General features: G+C 47.1%; 1 protein-coding gene across 1 annotated transcript in view; it reads left to right on the forward strand.

The window, feature by feature from the left end:
* Window positions 1–551: 551 nt before the first annotated feature.
* LOC146019886 (uncharacterized) overlaps window positions 552–20,204 on the forward strand; it is a 34,782-nt gene continuing 15,129 nt past the window's right edge. Inside the window, exons 1-6 of the mRNA XM_083152521.1 lie at window positions 552–773; window positions 2,483–2,567; window positions 6,122–6,379; window positions 12,030–12,140; window positions 15,584–15,958; window positions 19,193–19,501. Of these exons, the coding sequence (XP_083008647.1) occupies window positions 2,510–2,567; window positions 6,122–6,379; window positions 12,030–12,140; window positions 15,584–15,958; window positions 19,193–19,501 (1,111 nt within the window). The 5' untranslated portion in view covers window positions 552–773; window positions 2,483–2,509. The remainder of the gene's footprint in view (window positions 774–2,482; window positions 2,568–6,121; window positions 6,380–12,029; window positions 12,141–15,583; window positions 15,959–19,192; window positions 19,502–20,204) is intronic.

The following is a 20,204-nucleotide window of genomic DNA, read 5'->3' on the forward strand; positions in this document are numbered from 1 at the left end:
CAGTGTCTTATATAGCGCAGCAGATTCCGTTACAGTATTTTATATAGCGCAGCAGATTCCGTTACAGCGTCTTATATAGCGGCAGCAGATTCCGTTACAGTTTCTTATAAAGTGCAGCAGATTCCGTTGCGCTTTACAATTGGAAACAACAGTGATTAAACAAACTGGGTAGAAACAAACCGACATGGAGGTAGGAGGGCCCTGCTCACAAGCTTACAATCTATAGGGATAATAGGAGGGATACATAAGGATAGAATTCCATAGCATGGCAGTCCCACCAGGTTACAGGACAGTCCTGATGGGATGCAGGTAGATATGAATGTTACTGGAGGGTTTGTGGGGGTCCTGAATATAATATGCTTGCCTGAGGAGGTGAGTTTTCAGGGAACGCTTGAAACTTTGGAGGCTAGAGGACAGTCTTAGTGTGCGTGGAAGGGCATTCCACACTGTGGGAGCTGCCCAACAAAAATCCTGCAAGTGTAAGTGGGAGCGAGTAATGAGTTATGTGTATATCCACATCGGCCGCATCCCCCCTCCCAGACTAGGGAGGTGGAGGACCATGGTTGCCTACCCTCCCACCTTCATGAGAGGTGCCGGTACCATACAGGGAGATGTCAGCCAGGATGGACGGAGCCCCACACTAACCCCCGTGCTGTTCTCAGCATACACAGGAAGTGCGTTTATTCTCACTGACTGCCAGAGTTTGAGCTGCTGGAGACAGACAGAGCAGCAGCTGCAGGAACTGCCCCAGCCAGCACACACACAGCAACACGGTAAGTGTTGGGGGAGGTGGCAGAGAAACATGGGGAGTGGTGACTCTGAGGACTAATAACACTGCTATAGGGGGCACAGAGACTTGGGGGGGGGGGGGGACCATGGGGGCTGATAAGGGGACTGCCCCATGTTCTCACTGGCCCAATCCGCCTTTTTTCTTCTTTGATATTTTTTTTTTCTAATAGGACACCTTATCTGTGATGGTGCGTACACACTTGACGCAGTCTGATCGCAGTTTGATTGACAGGAGACAGTTTTTGGGTGGAAACTTGCTGTTTTCTGGGTGTGTTTGAAAAAAAAATGCAGGTGTGCTCTGGCAATTTAAGGGTGGGTTTGTTACATCTGCAGTGACCACTTCCACCCTGCCTCAGTCACAGATTAGTGGAAGGGTCAGACTTAAGGCCCATACACACGAGTCGATTTTGAGCTCAAATTACCTGCTTAATGTTATTCCTGACGACTGTTATTGAAGATCCTGGAATGGGAAAAGAAGAAAGATTTGTGAGTTGTATCTATATATGTTAATTAATGTTTAATTGCATTATTGTCACATATATATATACATTTCCCGTTACAGTTCTTGCCCCATTCCTGGTCTTTCAGTGTTCCCATCAGTATCCTGCAGCCCAGTGTACTGTACATACCTACTTTGTACGTCCCCAGGAGAAGCCCAGAGAGGACACACTGCAGTGCACTTCAAGGGGCGGGGCCAAATAGTCTCATGATCAGGCCCCACCCCCAACATAGGGTAACACCCTTGATTTATTGGGCTGCAGGGAGGGGTGGAGCTAAATGACATAATGAAGTCTTTATCACTGCCCCCTTCTCATGGCTACTGCGATTGCTGGTGAGTAACATACAATCCTGCCCACTTCTCTTCTGGGGTTGCGGGGGGACTATCCCCAAAACCGGGAGCCTCACACAGATTCCGGGAGGGTAGGCAAGTATGTTCCTTCAGTATTCCATGCAGGCATATTCCACTTTCTGCTCCAGTGCATACCAACCCCCAGACAGCTTGCCATGACCTGTGTGTTGAGTACAGCTTGTGCTGTATTTCCCACTAGGCCCATGAGCAGGGATGGACTGCACTGAATCGGTCCTGACATTTGTGCACGCTATGAAGGAGTGAAGAGAATAGCTGTATGTGATGCCCCCTCTCTACTGGACCCGATCGGCACACAGAGAGAGAGCCACCGGACCAGCCACAAGTCTGTGTGCCAATTGGGAGGCGGTGCTACCTTCCTGGATTATCACATCGGCCCACCTGGTCATTGGCTCCTCTGGCATTTGCCAGATGGCCAGTTCAGCCCTGCATGTGAGGCACCAGCTTATGGGTGGCACCTGCTGGGGGCAGCACAGCATTTACACCATTTGCATGGATGCTGCCTCACATGGCATCTTCTGAGCTCTTCTCCTCCACTGTCGGGCTGCCTATTCGGCCTTGCACAGGCTAATATTAGCCAATGGAAAAAGGCAGGGCGATGACATGGTGAGCCATGATTGGTTCGCTGCAGCGCCAGTTCTGAAAATCTAAGATTGCTCCTGAAGATACAAGACGCCATGGAAGTCCCCGATTTGCAGCGCCATGCAAAAGAGCTTATAGGCCACTGCCCACCAGATGAAAAACAAAGAATATGCTGTGGAAGTCTCGTACGAGGTGGCACCCCCCAATTATTAACCATTATTTATTATCTCCTCATATGAACAGACTCATGGTTAGGAGGCGTCGGCTACAATGGAGAGATCCAGGACATATACAGGATTCCTTCTGCTTCTGTCACTGCACCACACATGTAAGTATTGTGTCTATGTGGACTCGGAGGGGCTGTGTATATAACTAGACATACAGGGGGACATGTATCAAGTCTTCAGTAGAGATAGAGATAGAAGTTCCAACCTATCAGCTCCTAGCTTATCTAGCACAGCCTGCAAAATGACAGCCAACGTCACCACTAAAGGGGGCGGGCCCGACCAGCACCATCACGAAAGGAGGCGAGCCTGGCCCCGCCAAAGTCACTGCTGGGGAAGCGCAGGGAATTAACGGCGACACTGGGCTGCCCCATGCACACCAGCGGGGACAGGCAGCAGGCTGCTTTAGAGAGGCAGGGCGTATTTTGCCCTTTAAAAATCGGGCAGGGTACAGCGCCCCGCTAAAACAGCCTAGCGGGAACACGCTATTCTCTGCAAATCCATATGCAATTCACTCATCATAGAATGATTTTCCCATGTGAGGGTTAATGACCGTGCATACAGGATTTTTCTGAACCCGGACTGGAGCTTATGGTATCAGCTGTATTAGAGGCTCTAAATTTTAATTGGAGGAGCCCATGCAATGGAGCCTGCAGGTTTTAGGGTGGAAAATGTCAGCATATCATGCCGGAGGAGGCAGCGGACACCAGGAACTCGGCAAAAGCCAGGAGAGACAGTGTAGAGGTACTGTAAGTATAAGGGAATGGAACCCCAGAGCGTGATATATAAACATGGACATATTATAAACAAGAGCATTAGATTATAAATAATGACATCAGAACTCATTAGAAACTCATTAGTTACATTAGAAACAATTAACTCACAAATTCTAAGAAGTTTTAGGTACTTGTTTCCTAGCACGGCGCCACCGATTTTGATCGGGTCGGAAAAATCGGGTCGGTCGCATCGCATGACCGACCTGATTTTTACATTGGATCCAATGTGAAATGGTCCCTGGGACCCTATTTTACATTGGATTCAATGTAAAATTGTCCCCAGACCCCAATTTGAACCCCCCTGATGGGTCAAATGCCCCCATTGTGAACGGCACCCCACGATTGACGCCAACCTGAAGTGTGGCGAGCGTAGCGAGCGTAGCGAGCCCGTGAGGTGCGGCGGTACGCGTCCTCCGACCTTTTCATACCCCCACTATCCACGTCGGCGTGGAGTTGAGAATAGATTAGTGTGGTGAGCGCAGCGAGCCACCGAGCCCGAAGCGTGGCGAGCGCACACGCATAACTTCACAGGTATACGCGTGCGCTCGCCACGCTTCAGGCTCGGTGGCTCGCTGCGCTCGCCACACTAATCTATTCTCAACTCCACGCCGACGTGGATAGTGGGGGTATGAAAAGGTCGGAGGACGCGTACCGCCGCCGCTCGCCACGCTTTGGGTTGGCGTCAATAGTGGGGTGGCGTTCACAATGGGGGGCATTAATTAATACCCATGATGGGGGCATATACAATGAGAAATGGGCCATATTGGCCCATTTCCCATTGTTTCCTATGTAAAATATGGTTAATCGCGTCCATCGCATCTTGTGCCATTATAATGGCACACGATCAACGCGATTACAACGTTAAAAATAATTTAACATTGAACCCTATGGCAAAATCGCGTTGATCGCGTCTTGTACCATGTTAATGCACGCGACCAACGCGATCAACGCGATTTTGCCTTTGCCGGCAAAATGGACCTGATTTCAAAGGAAATCGGGTCCATCGCGTTGGTCGTGTACCTTAACTTAAGGTACACGACCTGTAACGACGGGCGCCGTGCTAGGAAACAAGTACCAAGTTTTACTATATTATAACTTTCTGTTTATGTATATATTATTTACAGCAGTTTATACTTCCATTGTCAATTATATAGTGATACGAGAGTCAAAAATGATCCGCACTCCGGCTGTAGAATTTAATTAATTAATTTTCAGAAAAGACCAAGACATTATTTAGCGACATAATCTCCCTGCTTTTCAATATACTTTGTCCATCTACCAACAAGCTTTTGTATTCCCTCACTAAAACATGTTTTGGGCTGAGCTGCGAGCCACGAATGCATCCAAGTCTGTCATGGATTATTGCATAGTCAGAGCCGTAGCTGATTGGCAAATGATTTGCAACATAATCAACTGTCAATCGTGTTTCCAACAGAATCGTTTCATGAGCATGCTCAGTGTTCTCATCAGTTGTGGATGTGGATGGGCATCCGGCTCCTTCTTTATGGCTGACACTTGTGCAACCTTCTTTGAACTTCACCATTCATTGATATACACTTCTTCCTGACAAAAAACTTTTTCCATACTGTGCACACAGTCTTTGATAAAAATTGGCACCGGGCACACCACCAGACCACAAAAAAATGTCACTGCACACAGTGGCGTAACAATAGCCCCGCAGATGGCGGGGAGGCACTGTGTAGGTGTGGACGCCAGGGCTATTGTAAATGCTGCTGCAGGGACCTCACCTGCCGCTAAGTAGCAGGTTCCCGCACCTTGCCTGCGGTCCCGGCTCCCCTGTCCCCTCCTGGCTTCTGCTTCGTTGTAATGTAAACAGACCATCGCAAAATGTCCGCCCCCATACAGCAGACGGTTTTTCAGTATGTCTCAAAAACTGTCTGCTGTATGGGGGTGGACATTTTATGGTGGTCCGTTTTTATTAGAGGCTGGAGTCGGGACCGCAGCCAAGGTGCGGGAACCTACAGAATCGGTGCTTTTGGAGGGGTAAGGCGGGGGGGGGGGGGGGGGGGGTTAACTTTACTAGGGGGGGGGAGCAAAACCTGTAGTTACGCCACTGACTGCACACTGCTATTGTTTTGTGCAAATCACAAGTGGGGCAGACATATATTATTGTATGCATTCACAAATGAACTGATGTAACATGTTCAAACCTGCACAGCAGTGACTGGGGAGACAGCAGCCTAGTACGGGAAGTGTTGATAAAACACGGCCAACAGAAGTTTTAATATAACTGGAGTTAATTTAATTTAATTTTGACTCACCTACATATTTTGACTCTTTTAGCTGCTCCAGTGCTAAGAGGACTCTGCTTGAAAGTAACAAAACTAGTTTGCTGTGTTGTGTATACATTTTATATTAATATTTATATACTGGTTATTATTATTATTATAATTTTATTTATAAGGCGCCACAAGTGTTTTGCAGCGCCGTACAAAGGAAAAGTACAGGGAGACAAAACTTGGCATAACATTGAATAACTAACAAAAAGAGAAGTTGGACTTGGCATATGCTGGGTCACCCCAGCCTTAACCTCCTTTCTCCATCCCACCCTGTGTCTGGCCCCATCTTACGCCCCAGGCCCCCACAGCTCTGTTCCTCCTGCTCCCATGCTTACCACATTTCCAGCAGCTGATCCTCATCTTACAGTATCTCCATTGCTGTAGTAGTCATGTGGTGTATGTGCCATGGTATCCACTGCCCTGGCATTCACACGCATTGAGAAGACAAGGACGGTTCTTATGCAATTATTATATAGATTTCAAATCACTACAGATATTATATCTTTGGTTCTTGTACTTTAATACATAATATATATTTTCAGCTGGAAAATGACTGTAAAGTGACCTCTTCTCTCTGTCTAGTGGCACCTACGTTTAAACTCCGCTCTTATCACCATGGTGACGAACAAACATTTGTATGTGAAGCTCTGGGTTTTGCACCTAATGCAGTGAAAATCAGCTGGTTACTGGATGGGAAAGAGGCGGGGCCATCCAGGAGGAATACAGATGGCAGTCACGATAATTGGCAGTGTTACGGGATAGATGGAGATCAGGTGGAAGTAGGAAAAAATATCTCCTGTTCTCTTATTGAGACACAGGCCGTGAATGGAACAGTGGATTGTAAGTAATGCTCATTAAAATCATTATTATCGATAAATGTAAATGTATATATGTATCACAGCCAACCATTTATCTGACACAGCTAAGAGTTAATATGAAAAAATAAAAAGAGCACTAATTAATGTGTAATGAGTAGACACCTGAAAATAAAATATGGGTTAAATAAAAATGTGCATTTTAAAAAAACAATGTTTACACTCCTTTTAGGAGATCAGTATGAAAAGTTCCCGTTTCCAGCACTGTCCCTAGTCTTACCCTATGCAGGCAGCGGTATTCCTCAGCCAGGAGGCGGCTGTTCGCTGTGCCGATCTTGAGTTCTGAGTGGCTAACGGGAATTGCCCTGAATCGGCTTGATGATGTCACAGCTAGATCCATGGAGCAGGCGGGTGCAGAGACTGACGGGCAGCTGTGTCCTTGAAAAAATGGGGGGGGGGGGGGACAGGTGTCACTCATTATCATACCAATATGTGTTTATGAAGAATAAAATAAATTTTTTGTATAAAAATTAAAGTTTATATCTTTAATTCTATGTCTATATTCAGACCCAGTTGTTCCAATGTTTTCAGTTCAAATATCCATCTTCATAAACACATATTAGTATGAAAATGGGTGACACCTGCCCCCCCCCCCCTTTTTTTTGTTTTGATAATATTTGTATCAGTCTCTGTACCTGCCCACTCCCCGGATTTAGCGGTGATGTCATCAAGCCGATTCGCAGCAATTCCCGCTAGCCGCTCAGAGCTCAAGATTGGCACAGAGGACAGCCGTCTCTTGGAGGAATACAGCTGCCTGCATAGGGTAAGACTAGGGACAGTGCTGTAAATGGGAACTTTTCATACTAATCTTCTAAAAGGAGTGTAAACATTGGTGATTTTTTTTTAAACACATTTATTTAACCCATATTTTATTTTCAGGTGTCTACTCATTACACATTAATTAGAGGGTATGCTCTTTTTACTTTTTCATAGTAACCCTTTACTATGAGCTGCATACCCTCCTAGCATGGAGCATATACATTTTAACAGCTGAGAATTAGCTATTGTTAGTTTTTCAACTGATGCATTATGTTTAGAAAACAACCATAAATTCCACCCAAATACATTTTGTAAATTTTGGCAAAGTGGGACCGTAATGGGCTCCTGTCATATGCCACAATGTAATAAAATAAAAGGAAAAATTTAGTGTTTTCCGATCTGCGCAGAGAGCAGCCTGGTTGCCCCTGTCAAATATGAGATTAACACCTAAACCTCTACAAATTGAATACACAACAGCAGTTTAGCAATAGAGAAAATGGAACTCTATGGAGGTCATTCTAGTTGATTCACCCCATTGTGAATTCCTGGGCATACCCACGAAAATGCTGGGTGCACCCAGGAAAATGCTGGGTGCGAACGGGTGCAGCTTCCTGCCTTCCGTGGGTGGGCAGCTGACGTCGCCGGATGTCAGCTGACTACCCTGTTCACGTAGCAGGGCGATGCAAATCTGAGTCACCGGAGAGTGATTTATATTTGCAAGTGCTACAGAAATCAGTGAATGATTTCGGGCCCACATGCAAGGCTGCGAATGGATGTTTATGCAAAAAAATCCATACACATGCTTGCGGGGACATATGCCCTTCAGCGGGGGAACAGGCGTTTGTGCAGGCAGCGGGGGCGACATTAGTTGGCTCACAAAGCAGCAAAATTTGCTGTAACGTGCGCCGGTGTGAGCATGCAGTGGTGGTGGGCAGAGCCCTCAGCCGGGACCAATGTTTAGAATGGCCACGGATAAACCCTACTCTCACTCTATTGGCCGCCCCGGGCTGGTGACCATAGGCTGCAAGGTGCTAGGCTTCTCCTTTAGTCGCCACGTTCGAAGGAGCGAGTTAAGCCCTCTCCAACCCCAATGCAACCAGGTTTTAGGATGGGACAAACCTACGGCGACCATCAGGGACAGGACCAAGAGGACGATCTAACTAACAGGGCCAATCTGGAAAGAACACCCTGGCTAACGGCACCGGGCCAAGGACGGGGAGTGTGACCGAGTCACAGGCACAGGAACCAGAAATATAATCTTCAGCTCTTCTCCATACTTCTTTCTGGACAATTTATTCACGTCTTCTCCATAAACTTGAATTGAATTCAGTTATCTCTACATCACCACCATTCTTCTACCAGGATCCATTCACCTCCCATCATCACCATTCTTCCAGTTACAACCATCTACTCGTCATCTTCATTCCCTAAACAAAGTCAATCATCTTCGCTAGAACTTTATGCAAGACATTATTGCTGTCCTATTTAATTTAAAGAATTTCCTCAAAGATGTTATTTCAGATCATCCTATTGTTTCCTATTTATGAAACCATCTATCATTAAACCTGCTCGTTTTAATCCTGCAACCTCTGATCCAAGTGTAGTTCCTGAACACCACACCTACGCCTGTGAAAATTTGCACTGACCCCATGGATTGAAGTGGAAATCAGGGAATACCGATGGATCTGCTGCAGGGAATCATGAACCTTTTAAAACAACTAGAGACATCCCAGTGACAAGTGACCCAATATGTACAGAACCAATCACCTCCTCAACCTAATGTCTCTGCACCACCACCCTAATTAGGGGGAGACCTCTACCTCGGTCCCATCAGTTTCTGCTCCACCCCAGCAGTACCGGGGCATCTTAATTTACCCACGCCAAATCAATTTGACGGTTCACCCAAGGCCTGTCATGGGTTTCTAAACCACTGTGATGTACACTTTACCCTCCAACCATTCAACTTTCCCACTCCTAAATCACAAGTCCCCTATATTGTATCTCTCCTTGCTGCCCTAGATTGGGTGTCTCCATTGTGGGAACAATCTGACCCTTTGCTGTCTGACTATCTGGCTTTGATCACCACCTTCCAACAGATCTTCGATGACTGGGGAAAGTCTCTTCCGCTGCTTCTGAAATTCTAAGAATTTGTCAAGGCAGTCATCCAGTGAGCCATTATATCATACAATTCCAGATGTTGGCCTCAGAATTGAGATGGAACGAGGAAACTCTCCTATCGGCCTTCTGGAATGGTCTCTCTAGTCATTTGAAAGACGAGCTTGCCACGCAGCATATGCATTACACCTTGGATGAGCTTATATCATTGTGCAATAAAGTGGATCTCCGATACCAAGAACAGCAATTGAAGAGAAATAGGGCAGACCATCTCAAGTCTTGAACCCTTGTTAATCCAACTCCAGCTCCAAAACCAAATTCCTCACTAAGTCTTCCACCAGAGGAACCTATGTAGGTTAACCGATTCTGATTATCTCCAGAGGAGAGAGTCCAGAGAAAGAAGAAGAACTTGCACTTACTGTGGGGCTCCTTCCCACCTAGCATCCTCTTGCCCTCGTCGACCAGGAAATTATCTCTCCTAATCAGCGAGGGAGAGGCCAGATTGGGAGTTCTATCCACCTCTCCTACCCCTCCTGAATCTTTAATGTAAGTCACTCTCACCGTCTCTGAAGGCCCAGTCTGGTTAAAAGCCTTGTTGGACTCGGGGGCAACTTGGAACTTTCTGTCTTCTAAATTTGTCACCCAATTTTCACTCACGTTTTCACCCTTGGGCCAACTGTTATATTATCAGTCGATGGCAGCCATATTCCTTATGGTCAAGTCTACTTATGGAAGTGTCCTCTGGAACTTCAAATTGAAGCTCCTCACCAAGAGACTATTGAGATCCTGATCATCTCAAGATCCTCTCACGACTTAGTTTTAGGAATGCCCTGGTTGACTAAGCATAATCCTCATATCAATTGGTTCACCATGGAGATCAAGGCCTGGGGCACAAACTGCTTTTCTACTTGTCTGCCCTGAGTAATCTCTCCCTGATGATCCTGCTTCATCTCTGCCTCCTCAATTTTCTTCATTCACAGACGTCTTCAGCAAAGGGGTGTGGATGTTCTCCCTCCTCATCGTAAATGGGACTATCCCATCGAGCTAATTCACTGGCAAGACTCCTCCCCAAGGCTGCATGTACCCGAAGTCCATCCAGGAGACAGAGGCCATGACCAGTTATATCCAAGAGAACTTAAAGAATGGGTTCATCTGACCTTCAACCACCCCCGGAAGTGCAGCCTTCTTTTTTGTAAAGAAGAAGGATGTTTTACTTCGACCCTGCATAGACTATCGGGATCTGATGACATCACGATAAAAAAAAAAAGTTACCCACTTCCATTAATCACGGAGATGTTCAATAAAGTTTAAAGTTAAAGGTGCTACAGTGTTGTCCAAACTAGATCTGCAGGGAGCCAACAATCTGATTCACATTAGACCCGGGGACGAGTGGAAGATGGCATTTAATACCCGTGACGGACACTACGAGTATCTAGTAATGCCATTAGGGTTATGTAATGCTCCAGCTGTCTTTCAACAATTCATCAGTGATATCTTCGGGGGCATGATTTACAACTCTATCGTAGTCTATTTAGATTACATTCTTTTCCCCCGAACTTCTGACCCACCGGCAGACGTTAAGGGACACACAGGGATTTGGGTAGTGGTCGACAGATTCTCCAAGATGGCCCACATCTTTCCATTAAAGACCCTTCCATCCACTTCCGTACTAGCGCATCTCTTCATCTCCACTATCTTGAAGCTACACGATCTACCATCTGAAATAGTGTCAGATCGGGGAGTTCAATTCTTAGCCAAGTTCTGGAGATGTTCCACGATGCAGATCAAACTTCAAAGTTCTCTTCAGCATACCATCCACAAACGAATGGCCAGACGGAGCGGGTCAACCAGGACTTAGAAGCCTTCTTACGTCTTTTTATCTCTTTTTCACAATTGGGTGGACTAACTGGTGTGGAAATTGTATCTTACCATTTGTTATGTATTTCCCATTACTATTTTGATTGTGTGTGGGGAGGGGGGGGCGGGATAAGTTTACTAAGAGCCTGATTTAGACCTGATCACTGGGCAGCAATCAGTTAGCTGCGGCCCCACCACTGTGAAATTCCTCCCATGTGAGCAGCTGTGAATGTCATCGCAGCATGAATACCCCCCCCCCCCATGTGCAGCACCGAATAATTCAAGACTTACTCAGCACTGCAATGGCTGTGGGGAGATCGGGGCTACTGCTTATGCCAGCGCCCTTCCCTCCTAATGGCCGGGATCCACCTGCGTTTTTCAGTGGCACGCCCAGAGAATGCTGGGGTGCCGCCCACAATCATCTTGCGAACTGCCAGCTTTGTTTGCAGGGGGACCCCGAGCATGTGCACAGCTTACTGTGTGTATGCGCGGTCTATCCATAATCGACACGGCTGTTGTGTTCTAACCTGAATCGGCCCTTAAGCTCTGTGTTTGGTCAAGAGAGAAGTTTCATCTCTTGGTCTACCGAAGGCTAGCACGAGTTTTACATTTACAAACCCAAATGAAAAATGACGACCAAATACACTATTGGCCAAACTCACGAGTACTTTTCACTAAAAACTTACAACACAGAGATTTACTCAGAATTGTGATTTCTTTTTCACGGGTGTAAAATCACAACATCCGGGAATAAATTGACCCTTTTATATTGATGAAAATCAGAAGTAAATAGAGCTGTCTAAAGTCAACACTTTAAAGAGGAAAATCACTCCCCGAACTGTAATGTTTTCTCCTACTCACATAGATTCCTACTGTATTTCCAGGTGATAAAGACTCCAGAGCAGGCAGCCTGGCGACGGCCATAATTCTCACCATGTTACTAACACTTGGTGCGGCTGCCGCAACATTGTGGTTCCTCGTCTATAAGAGAAAATGTAAGTAACAAATCATTGTCTTCTACTGATATATTTAGCACTGGAAAGCCATTAGAGTACAGAAATGGACTGGTTTATACAAAAAAAAACATTTAGAGAACAACAATGACTTTATCATTGCCTACTACTGTAGCCCTCACTCTCTATGCACCTTGTGATCACAGACAAGGTTCTGGCCAATAGGTGTTTCCCTCTTATTGTCAATAACAGCTTGTTACTGACTCCACCCACTGCGCAGTGGGTGGGTATAATGCTACCACCACCGGGCTCCTCCCACATGTGACCTGGAACCACATTTATCGATCGGCCGCCTACCCCGCCTGGCAATACCGCTTGGTGCTTTGTATGCATCGACATGCTGATGACACACCTCCTTCGCAGCTTACCGAGCAGATCAGAAGTTGTTGCGCCGCCCCATTACCCTGCCGAATCTTCCCTGCGAGCAGTTGCTGCGCCGCCCCGAGCAGTTGTTGCACCGCCCCGTTACCCTGCTGAATCTCCCCCCGCTGCCATATCCCCTCTGCTGGAGAAATCATTCGATGGTTCTTGATCATCGAATGATTTCGCCAGGGCTCGCAAATATAAGTCAGTGGAGACTGACTTATATTTGCGTGCTTTGGACCGAAGACAGGGCGGGCAGCTGACGTCATGTGACATTAGCCACCCGCCCCCGGCACACCATGTCACTTCCATATTTACATGGGAATGCCCAGACTTTGTATAGGAATGTCCATGAAACTCTGGGCATTCCCATGTCGGAACCCCGCCATTGCCCCTGTCTGCACCCATCCGCCATACCCCCACACCCCCTGTGCAAGTGCAACACTGACAGTGCAGGTCGACGAGGGTGCACGCGCAGTAGCCATGCACTTGCGCATTACTGATTATGCACATGGCACAACCATCGGTCCCCCGTGCGAACGCGCGATTAATCGAAAGGATTCGAATCAGGGCCTAAGTGTATGATGAAGACAAGGTGAGAGTGGGCTGGAAAGACACAGAGAGGTGGGGAAGCTGCTGGAGTGACAGAGACAGATATGTGTATATGGGCACTACTATGGGCATTATGTGTATAAGGGGCACTAATTATGTGGGCATTATACCTGTAAGGGGCACTACTGTGGGCTGTATGTGTAAGGACCACAATTACTGTGGACATTGTGTAAGAGGTGTCATGCTGGGCTTGGTTTGGGGAACTGGCAGAAGATGTGTAGCTGAGGGAGCGGTAGCTAAACTAGGCTGGAATCTAGGTGGACGTATATAATGATTTCTCATGGAGTGGTAGAATGAGGTATTCCAAAGGAAGTATCACTTGTAAGAAGATGGAGGACACTAAAATTGTTTAGTAGATTTAATGAAGATTTGGAAATACAGTTCATTCAAGGAATGCAATACGGGATCAAGCATATATGGAATACGGAATGAACATAGGCACTTGGTAACTGTAAAGACTAGATATAACAGAAAGTCCAAACTGAGAATAACTGTAGTTAACTGATGAACCTGAAGAAGACTGAAGAGCAGTTGAAGACTGTAGCTGGGGACTGTAACTTTGATACTGGAAAAAGTAGAACTGTAGTTAAATATTATAGGAATGAAGATGGTAGCTTTAGGGTTGAGGAAACAAGAGCTGTAGCTTTTAAGACTGTAGAAACAGGAACTGTGGCTTTAAGGCAGGGGTGGGGAACCTTTTTTGAGCCAAGGGCCGTTTGTAAAAAATCCTTTCGGGCCATTTGTAAAAATGTCTTACAAATTGTCCTGCTGCAGCCGTCACACGCTCCGGCGGCTGCCGCTGAATAGGACTGACAGTATCCGGCTGCTGTTTACTAAGAGGAATCTTGCGAGAGCTACTGACCTCTCGCGAGAATTCCCCTGTACTTGACTCCCGGCAAAGCCACCGGGCGGGTGGATGGGCCACTCAGACGGCCATGGAGAACTGCCCTGAGCAGCAATTGGACAATCCTGGTCTCCAACATGACAGCTCAATGTACCACCATACTACCCAGCCTCCCAGTGTAGCGCTCCCCTGCTCAACCAGACTCCACAATGGCAGCTGCGACATGCTGAAACCCGGCACCTGGAATCTGCCTCCTAGCAAGCATCGTACCCCGGCACCACAACCACACCACGGGGAGACCACCGGACCCAGATACGGAGGTAAGCCTCCTTATACTGACAAGAGGTACTACTGCTGTGGGCATTATGTAAAAGGGGCTCTACTGTGGGCATTGTGTATAAGCAACACTACTGTATGGCATACGTGTATAAGGAGTACTATTCTGTAGTGTAATAACAATAAGGGGCACTACTGAGGGATGTAATTTGAATAATGGGCACTACTGTGTGTCATAACGTAAATAAGGGGCACTACTTAACAGTTTCATATATAGCACAGCATATTCCATTACGCTTTATATGAATCATGGACAATAAATGTGGGGGAAATATGAAATTGGGTACTTGTGAGTTATCCGGGCGTCCGATTTTTAAATCGGGTCGGATCGGGACATCGCATCGCATCGCATGCGACCATCGGATGCGATGCGATGCGATGCGATGACCCGATTTTTCCATAGGAATCAATGTTAAAATGGACTGAGTCCATTTTAACATGGAATTCAATGGGAAAAAGGGTCCTTTTCATACCCCTACTATCCAAGTGGGCATGGAGTTGGATATAAACCTGTGGCGAGCGTAGCGAGCCACCGAGCCCGAAGCGTGGCGAGCGTAGCGAGCCCCGCGAGGGGACACAGAATACCGTCCCCTCGCGGGGCTCGCTTCGCTCGCCACGCTTCGGGCTCGGTGGCTCGCTACGCTCGCCACAGGTTTATATCCAACTCCATGCCCACTTGGATAGTAGGGGTATGAAAAGGACCCCTTTTTCCATAGGAATCATTTTAACATTGATTCCTATGGAAAAATCGGGTCATCGCATCCGATGATCGCATGCGATGCGATGCGATGCGATATCGCATCGCATCGCATCTGATTGTATGCCTTAACTTAAGGCATACAATGCTACTGTGTTAAGTTATTTGAATTGGGTGATCTATTGTGTAACCATTGTACCTTTATAAAGTATGGGAGAATTTTATAGTTTGCAGGGGTTGCCAATACCCTGGAACTAGCCCAGTCCCGTCTGATGGGTTGGGGGCGGGGCCTGGTAGAATGGAGTTCCACCGCCTCTCCAGCACTAGTTTAAGCCCTGGCTCTCCCTCGGGTGAGTTAACAGTGCTGTTGGGGCTGGAGCTGCGCATAGTATGCACAGAGTGACACCATCGGCCGCAGGGGAGGGTTACCGCTTTTCTCTTAGTGCAGCCTGCCCATAATGAGATAATTATCTACAGAAAAGAGAATTTCTGGTCATTGCACATTAGAGGTCACCAAGAGCCACAAATTTTCATTGTCTCCGTAGAAGCATTTTCATCTCCTTGTCCCCACAGATTTCCAGGAGTTCCATGTGAGCCCCATCTACAGGACACAGAGGTGGATTAATGACGAAAAGCTGACCCTGTGTTGTGTGGCCTCCAACTGCAGGAAGGAGGTCCATTCGACCTGGTGGAGAGTGGTAGAGAATGATGGCAGTGTGTGGTTCCCAGTCCAGAACAATAAGATATTCAATGATGGAGAAAGTGGGCAGTTCCTCAATGCTTACACTGTGATAACCGACCAATCACAGGAGGACGGGTTACACAACACTATCAGCAGACTGAGCTTCATGCCGACCCGATCCAAACACAAGAGTATGGAGATCACCTGCACGTTCCGCTGCGATGGGAGGTCCAAGGAGAGACGTATACAGTGGGGATTTTTCCCATGTAAGTGTACATACAGGTCAGGTATACATGCTATTTATTCACAAGTCCACCGTCCTATAAGCTATGGAGAGAGGGAGAAATAGGCATCTTTCATGCTGCTTAGGGATAATGGACCCTGGCTCTGGGTCGGATGCAATGGAGAGATGTTTTTGCCTGCGCACGTGTTTGAGTTGCCCCACCTCTCAGTTTTGTATGTTCAGTCGCAGTACATATTTGGGGACAGGAAGTAAAATGCATGGTCCTTTCCTGGCCGGCGACTTGAAGGTAGCAGGGTGCTGGCTAAAAAAAGAGATGTTGGGGTAAATTTACTAAGATGGGATGTTGCCCATAGAAACCACGTATCCATGGTGCGACAGATGGTGGCAGTCTAAAGACGCACCAAGTGGCATATATATGTCAAAGTCTCTTCCAGCCAAGAGGACAGACAAGAGGAGTTCTGTCCTATGCAATGTACAGTAGGAGCCCTAAACAATCAGATGGGTCAGGGTTGGGTGCACGTAACAGATGATACTGGTGACCGTTGAATCTGCCCCCCCCCCCCCCCCCCCGTGACCTCACATGCCGTTTCATCTTTTCAACTGCAAATCTAATGTATACGAATTCTTTGTGGGGATAAATAGTTACTAGAACATGTCATTATTTTTTCCCCACTTTTTATTTTATACTACTTCACTAATACTGTAAGTGTAAAGTGTTTTCTCGGTACTTGTTTCCTAGCACGGAGCCCCCGATATAGATCGTATGGCATCGGGTCGTCAAAATCGACCCGATTTTTAATTGTATACCCCAGGGAGCCCCAGGCGAGTCGGGGTGGGGGCAACCCGGTGCCGGGGGGAGGGAGGGGGCAGGGGGGGTGGTACCTGTATAAAAAATTGCTGCCCCGGCGTCCCTGCAGTGCTGAGGCGGTCAGGGGTGTCCGTGCCATAGGGGTACCTGCAGCGCCGTCATGTGTATAAAGCTGGCTGCGGCCGGCAGGGTCCCTGTAGTGAATAGCAAATAACTAGCGCTTCCGGCGCCGCCGCGTGCATAGCGCTAGTTATTTGCTATTCACTACAGGGACCCCGCCGGCCGCAGCCAGCTTTATACACATGACGGCGCCGCAGGTACCCCTACGGCACGGACACCCCTGACCACCCCAGCACTGCAGGGACGCCGGGGGCAGCAATTTTTTTACACAGTTCGCTGGGGGTGAGGGGTGAACTGCCGCCCTCCAGGTGCCGGCGCCCTAGGCAAATGCCTAGAGCTGCCTAGTGGTGGCGCCGGCCCTGGTATACCCACCCTGATGGGTAATTAATATGTAAAATGCCCCCCCATACTTAACGCCACCCCAATATCAACGCCAACCCGAAGCGTGGCGAGGTGCGGCGGTACGCGTCCTCCGCCCTTTTCATACCCCCACTATCCACGTCGGCGTGGAATTGATCTTACATAGTGTGGCGAGCCCCGCGAGGGGACGCGCATTACTTCACATGTATTCCGCGTCCGCTCGCCACGCTTCGGGCTCGGTGGCTTGCTGCACTGCAGTGTAAGAACACTGATGAAGTCCGTCAGTAATATATTGTATAGATGGTGGAGAAAGGCTGGTGCAGTGTCATGACACTGAGGAAGTCCAGAGCAATATATATATATATATATATATATATATATATATACACATATACAGTTATATATATATATATATATATATATATATATATACTCACCAAGCAGCAGTAAGGCAATGCTTTTTTATTCCATTCCAAACAGATAAGCCAACGTTTCGGACCTAACAAGGCCCTTAATCATGGCGTCCTGAGTCCCACAACAGAGCAACTGATCTCATGCTACATGCTGCTCACTTTTATATGGTCTTAATCAAATTAACCCACCTCACCTGTGTGGGCAGGAAGTCACCGAGTTTTATATACATATTATGTCTGTAACCAAACTCCCATATGGGATCCCATTCAAAATCCCAACGCCGGAATCCTGACAAGGGGGGGGGGGGGCGTGGATTGCCCTCACCACGCAGCGGGCCCGGTGCCTCGCTATGCTCAGCACACTAATTTATTCTCCCTCTATGGGTGTCGTGGACACCCATAGAGGGAGAAAAAGTGTTGGGATTTCGGCGGTCGGGATTCCGGCGTTGGGATTTTGAACGCTGGGATTCCGAACTCCGGGATTATAACTGCATCCCTATTGATCATACCATAAAACTGGAGAAGTTGCCCAAAGCAACCAATGTACATCACACTTTTTGATGCAGAATACGCACATTTTGACCTGTCGGGTTTTTTTTTATCACACTCCAATTAGCATCCAGATGTTTTCCAATTATAAAGTATACAATTCGCGGTACTTGTGTAGTTTCACGGCGCCAGCATGGCTACTTCCGGGTTCTACGCTCGCCACGAAATATGTCAAAAATAGTAACTTAACTCCATGCCAACATGGATAGTTCATATCCCCACTATCCATGTTGGCATGGAGTTGATTTTAAATAGCGTGGCGAGCGTAGCGAGCCACCGAGCCCGCAGCGCGGGCGAGCGAAGCGAGCCCCGCAAGGGGACTCAGACGCACGGCGCCAAACTTGCGCCGTGAAACTACACAAGTACCCAATTCGCAAATGTAATAGGGTTTGATTTGTGTAAAACGTTACCAAAATGTGCACATTCAATAGACCAAGTTCAGTCTGCGAATATGACTGAGATCTGCGCATGGTTCTGTCCCAAAAAATGTGTTAAAGTACAAAAACATTTAAAAAAAAACTGCGTGGGGTCCCCACCCTGAGCATAAACAGCCCTGGGCTCATTGAACCGGTCCTGGTTTCATAAATTTAGGGGATAAAAAACATAGGGGATCCCTGTCATTTCTCAGAACCAGCATCAGGCTTAAGGGCTGTTCCTGGTTACCAAAATACGGGGGACAAAATGAGTAGGGGTCCCCCATTTTTGGCAACCAGCACCGAGCCCAAACAGCCAGCAGTGTAATGCTATAGCCGGTGGAAACTTTATATGCAAGTTCCCCCGGCCAAAGCATTAATCCCTGTGATTTCTGTTTCTACCCGAAAATACTCATTCTATTACATTTGCAAATTATTAAAAAAATTGCGAATTTTTTAAAATGCGATATGATGCGATTTCGGAACCTTAATAAAAATCTCATCCTATTAGATCTCTTCCCCTGCTTTTTATGTGTCATTGTGATTGGCTAATATAAGCAACTAAATCCCTCTAAATGTTCTATTATTTTCAGCGAAACCACAGCTGTCACCTGGTATAAAGTTGTCCCTGTGTGACTCCGGGGAAATTCTGTTCTCTGTCACTCTACAGAAGTTTTATCCAAGAGATATCCAGATAACATGGAGCTGCGGAGTTGGAGATTACCAGCAGCTGGAGAAGACTGCAGAAAAAATGATTAAATCGTTTGGCGACTACACGTATAATTGTGTTAGCGAATGCAGAGTTGCCGCACATCGTTTCAGTGATCCAGGATTCAGAATCCGTGTGACGTGGAGACATGAATCTATGGATGAGGCAAAGTTCTGGGAAATGTCTGGAACACGTAAGATCACTGAGTGTTTGACATTGGGCCTATTGTAATTCATTTTTGCACACAATGGCCGATGTTCAAGCGATAATCATCATACTGCACAAGTGTTGCGATCACAATTCTTATGTGTCAAAGTGCAGCTGCGATCCTGCTCACAATGAGAGTTTCCTGGAAATGCGATTGACAGTAAGTGGCCGTTTGGAGGTGGTAATGGGGAGTTATCGGGGAGTGGTTGGGAAAATGTAGGGTATCATGGCCACTTTCGGTGTGGGAATCTGAGATCGGCTTCGAGCTTGTACAAACATATACATGGCTGCTGCTTTGCTACTGCTGTATCCAGACTATATAGCCATAGGGCAACCCTTAACCTTGATGTTCCCCGGCATTGCGAATAGGCTGCCAATGTGTACGCAATTGTGAATGAGTTTGTGATGGATCCAGTGGACATCTTTTTTCATCATCAGCATCAGCTTCCCTTGCTAACATTAGCAGCATTGTAGCCTAGAAAATCACAATTGCAGCATACTTACCTACTTTTTCTGTCTCCTCTCTGGGAAAAGCCTGGAAAGGAGACTGTCGGCTGCACTTCAGGGGGCTGGGACTGATCTCAATGTCAAGCACCACGCCCAGTACAGCACATAGCCTTATTCGTGGTTCTGTGATGAGGGGCAGAGCTAAAATGATGCAATTTGTGTAATTTTTGCCCTGCACCCTC

The sequence above is a fragment of the Crinia signifera genome, chromosome 7 (assembly GCF_055691185.1).
Source record: "Crinia signifera chromosome 7, ASM5569118v1, whole genome shotgun sequence".
NCBI classification, from domain to species: Eukaryota; Metazoa; Chordata; class Amphibia; order Anura; family Myobatrachidae; genus Crinia; species Crinia signifera.